The sequence below is a fragment of the Neovison vison genome, chromosome 4, assembly GCF_020171115.1.
Source record: "Neovison vison isolate M4711 chromosome 4, ASM_NN_V1, whole genome shotgun sequence".
Taxonomy (NCBI): Eukaryota; Metazoa; Chordata; class Mammalia; order Carnivora; family Mustelidae; genus Neogale; species Neogale vison.
Window position 1 is genome coordinate 196,470,001 of NC_058094.1, and position 5,000 is coordinate 196,475,000.

The 5,000-nt window shown below is 35.8% G+C and overlaps 1 protein-coding gene across 7 annotated transcripts in view; it reads left to right on the forward strand.

The window, feature by feature from the left end:
- FOXP2 (forkhead box P2) overlaps window positions 1-5,000 on the forward strand; it is a 550,794-nt gene that overhangs the window by 483,200 nt on the left and 62,594 nt on the right. For all 7 annotated transcript variants that reach the window (XM_044246406.1, XM_044246409.1, XM_044246410.1 and 4 more), the window contains one exon: window positions 4,207-4,344. In XM_044246406.1, the coding sequence (XP_044102341.1) occupies window positions 4,207-4,344 (138 nt within the window). The remainder of the gene's footprint in view (window positions 1-4,206; window positions 4,345-5,000) is intronic.

A 5,000-nucleotide genomic window follows, 5' to 3' on the forward strand; every position in this document is an offset into this window, starting at 1 on the left:
CTAATAGAATTACCCCCCAACCCCCCACTTAATGACTGGGGACTATCAGCCAAGACTTCCTTTGTCTTCAGATTTTAAGCAAAGGAAGAAGGAAGCTATGAACCAATAGTTGGCAGACCCTGTTAACAAGGAAATAACGTTTTTTTACTATAAGTCTCACCTACAGGTTGTGACTGTTTTTTTCTAATTCACATTTAGTGAAGAACGAATTGGACTGCCATTATGCTATGAACTGTTCCAATCACCCACATACATGTGGGATCTTTAATTAAGTGGCGTACTTAATATGCAAACCCAACATATTCAGAAATGTTCCAGTTAAACTAGACTACAAAAAACAGTGGGTTTATTATAGCAAATAAAAATTGGGGGCCATTTTTATAACCCTTACAATAACTCTTTAGATTCATTTGAAGTGAGCCGTGATCTTCTTTTAATGACTTTTTGACCCCTTCAATGAGATACATTCAGAAGTTTAATAGAAACACATTTTTTTTTTTAATCTGAAGTCATCCTCTACCTGTTCTGAGATACTATCTAAACACTTTCAACTTTTTGCCATTTTGACTCATTTCAGGACAGTTGCAGAAGTTTTCCTCTCTCTTTTCAGAATATGTAACGTTATGTCCATTTACCTATTACTTCTTAGCATACAGAGCAACACATCAGGTGTGTGCTTAATCCATGTAATTTGAAAATAAACGAGGGCAAATAAACTCTTAATGGGTGCATCGCTGTGGGGAATTTCAGATCTGTTAGTATAGTAACACCAAGAGAGAAAAAGAAATCTCCCCACCAAAGTTGAGAATTCATTCCCTTTCTTCACTTTTGAAGATTTTAATTGGTGGACTACAGTTTTCACTGGGACACCCATTCAGAGCCAGCTGTTTCTAACATTCGGTGACTGCATAATGTATTGTGCCTTCATAGAGCTACCAGACTTTTATTTGCCTTCTCGCCAGGAAATAGCTGAGCTAAGTTCTCCTTCCCCTCCTCTATCACATACCTAAATGTGGTCCCTCATTAGAATATTTGCATGAACAAAATGGTACATCTAGTGGAAAATATTTTCTTAAGCTTAATACTGGACTTACTAAGGTATATATATTTCAGATAGTTCTCCATATATTTTCAAATATGATACTGGTCTTACCTGTTTAAATATTGATAAAGTAACATGATCTCCAAAAAAATTTCTTGTGTACTCAATCTCTACCCATCTTTGTCAGGGAATTCTTATGGTAGTTTGGAGTGACAAAGAAGTACATGGATATTGTAACAAAAGTGACGGAGGAGGAGCAAAGGAAATGTATCACTTAAAGTGAGTTGCTTAAAATGGAGAAGTTTTGCATTTTGAAAATTACTGATTTCTAAACAAGGCAAGTGGAGTGGCCTACATATAACATGTAACTGGTATTGGGTGCAGGAAAATCTTAATTTTCTATTTATTAAAATAATTCAAAAGTTTTAGTAGCCTCAGACATTCCACTTGGGGTGAGCTTGTATATGTGGATTTAGAGATTAGTACTGGCTTCTTTATAGTGTTAGAAATCCCTCACAAGTGCACCTGTGTTTTCCTACATATATAATTAATTTTGATTCGTGTTTTCGTACATATCTTATGGAGGTAGAGTAGTCAATTATGTGTTAGTTGTCTTGTCTTTCTGCCTGTCTTTGTGCATGTGTATTGTCAGTTTTAGATGACAGTTTTCTAGAAGGAAAGACAGAATCTGCTTAAAACTTGGAGAATATCACGTATGTGTGATACATATGATTTGAGGAGGAGGTGGAGGTTATGAGGGTTATTTTTATGTTCATAAATTTTTCGTTATAAGGGAAATACAAACCATTTTAAAAGTAAAAAAATAACCTATCCATAGTAAAGGGGCTAATGGACTCTAAAATGCAAAGGCACAATTCTTGCTTAAATTTGCTTATCTACCAAATCAGTCACAGTTAACAACAAGCTCTAGAGTCACATAATTTATCTGTGAGCTGAAATCTAACTGTAAACTTGCAGTGTATTACGACAGGCCTCCATTCATAAAACTTCTTAAAAAGTGCATCTGTCATAAGTCATGTATAACAAGTACTTTTCCTTGTAGATATGTAGATAATTAAATGAAAGCTCCCCATACACTAAAAAGTGATTAGGGTCTTAGATGAGAGAAGTGTGGCAAGTTTTTATCACATGATAGGCTTTATAGAAGGTATATATCTGTGTGTATGTATCTCTATTTATGTATTTGGCTGTCTACATATATGTAATATCTGTCTACATAGATGTAATATCTGTCTACATATATGTAGTCTCTATCTTTCTGTCAATTTGAATTGGCAGCCTTCTTAGAGATTAACATTTCTTTCTTACCTTATCTTTCATTTTGGTTTGATTCCTCATTATTTGGCGATAGTATGAGGTAAACAAGTGGTGAAAGAAAAGCTATCTTTGCAATACATTAATTTTAAAATTGCTTGTTCTAACCATTCTATTTGTTTATCAAGGCACAGACAATTAGGTAAACTCGCCATTCAATTTTTAAACAACAAATCACTTGGGCAGCCTGTTGAGTCAGTTAATTTTATAGCACATACTTCAGAATGCCTTTTATTATGATAAATTCAAAGACAGTAACCTATAAGTATGTCAGTATGTTCTAAAAAATGAATCCAGAAATACTTGTGAAAATCACTGAGTTTTTTTCTGTCATAATGTGATTTTTTTTCTTTGTGTTATAAAACTAGATCTAGTCAATCCATATTTTAAGATAGTGCCATGGGATAGAAAAGACAAAGTTATTTCATTGTATTAATTATATTAATTATATTATATATAATATATACAATTTGTTTGTTTGAGGAAGGGGAGATTTATCCACCTTGGGTTTCTTTTATTTTTTTCTCTCTGCACTTCTTTTTCATTATCAGTTTCTCCTTTCTTCATAACATGAAGTGCCAGAGAAGTTTTTAACTGTGTAAAAATGACTATTAAAATAGTGAACCATGTCTATTAATCTTTTTCTGTTTTCCAAGACACACTGTGGTCCCATGGATTTGTTCCGAAGTAGTATTTATATAAACACTTGCTTTTATTTATAGTAAACGTGAATTGTTTTTTCTAGGAAAGAAAGTGATTGCTTTTTCAAAGGTTGCAAACTTGGCAAGTTGACACGTTGTTTGATTACACGCTGGTTAGTACAAGCAGTGCCTTCAACACGGCACAGCTGTGGCCTGGCCAGCCAAGCCTCTACCTGAGGCTTTCCTGCCTATGAGGTTCTCACACTCACCTCTCCTGCCATTCTCTCTTCTAGGACTTTCTCCTTTGCTCTTTCTCACTCTGTATTTCTCTTGCCTCTCCTTTCTCCTCTGTTTCTTTCTCTCCCACCTTATTTGCTTTTCCTTTGGACTCTGTAATTCTCAGAGCCTTGAAAAGAAAGAAAATTTTAAGTAAAATACTTTTTTATTCCAGTTTCATGAATAAGTTTTAAGTAAACTTTCAATTTCCAGACTCCCTGATTTAAATCTAGTTAGCCTGAAATAAGAAAATGTTTAAAGAAGAATACTTGACTTCTGATTCCTTCTTCGAGAGGACCTGTCTGGGTGCCTATTTCCTGGATATACTTTTGTGTATGTATCCTGTGTGAGCTAAATGTGCTCATGAAGTAGTATGTATTACTAGATGTATTTTTCTAGTACTTCTGTTTTTTATATCTATCCATAAAATTTTCAAGATAATGATTATGTTTTATGCATAAGTCCTTTCTACATACAATCTCTTTACTAACTTTGATAACTGTAACTTATATGCATATTTTTCTAATAATCTTTAGAGTTTATTTTAATCATACCTTTAAACCATTTCAAAAGGCTTTACATTGATAGCACTATGACACTGGCAAGATGGTCAATGATCAAGTACTGAGAACACTGACGTGTAGTTGTTTCTTTTTTAACTCTGCTAGTCAAAGCTCCACCATTCAGCATAATACATAGGAGGGAAGGGACATAAAGGTAGAATCCGATCAAGTCTGATGCCCCTGGAAGGCCAGTGTCTAAACACTGTGGTACTCTAATACTATTATCAAATAGGATGTACAAATTGTTCGTCATCATTTCTAAAGAATGTATTGGAGGTGCCATATAACTGTGAAGTAGGTGAGCAGACATTTGGTTATGACGGCCCCTTCTCTTTCTCTCCCCATCCAGGTGCCCGTGTCGGTGGCCATGATGACTCCCCAGGTGATCACCCCTCAGCAGATGCAGCAGATTCTTCAGCAACAAGTCCTGTCTCCTCAGCAGCTCCAAGCCCTTCTCCAGCAGCAGCAGGCAGTCATGCTGCAGCAGGTAATGTGGGTTACCTGCTTTGGTGTTCTAGCGTGGTGCAGAAGGCGTGCACCGGTGGTCGACAGCACCACGACCTATCTGACAGTCATTCTCCACTCGAAGGGACAACTGATCAGCATGCAAGAACATAAACGTAGCATTGTAACTGCAGAACTACGTAAGGGAAGTTAGATCCCTTAGTCTTTTTACGTTCATCCAAGTCTAGAATAAGAGCGGAGAGGAGCGTAGCCTCAACATGGAATGGACTAATATTTAAATATTCATATGCTTCCTACATTTGATCTGTAGACATGCCAACAAAAGTGCAAAGGGACTTACAGATAATTCTTGCCTTTAAGATTCCTCACCACTTTAGCACTCTTTTTTGCTCAGGGAAGTACCAATTTGAACTGGTCATTTGGTTGCAATGGGAAAGTGACATCCTAGATTTTTCTTTCCAAAATATATTCAGTGTTGAAGCATAGGAAATATCTACTTATAAAAACAAAATTAAGCAGCTAAGTCACTAATCCATGGATGTTACCTTCTTTAAGGAACAAAACTCATGCTCCTAATATGTACCTTTTTGGAGCCTCGAGGTACTTGGACTTTATGTTGGACTTTATGTTGTAGTCTTCCTTATCGTAGAGAAGAGAATGTGCTTTACCTGAATTCTT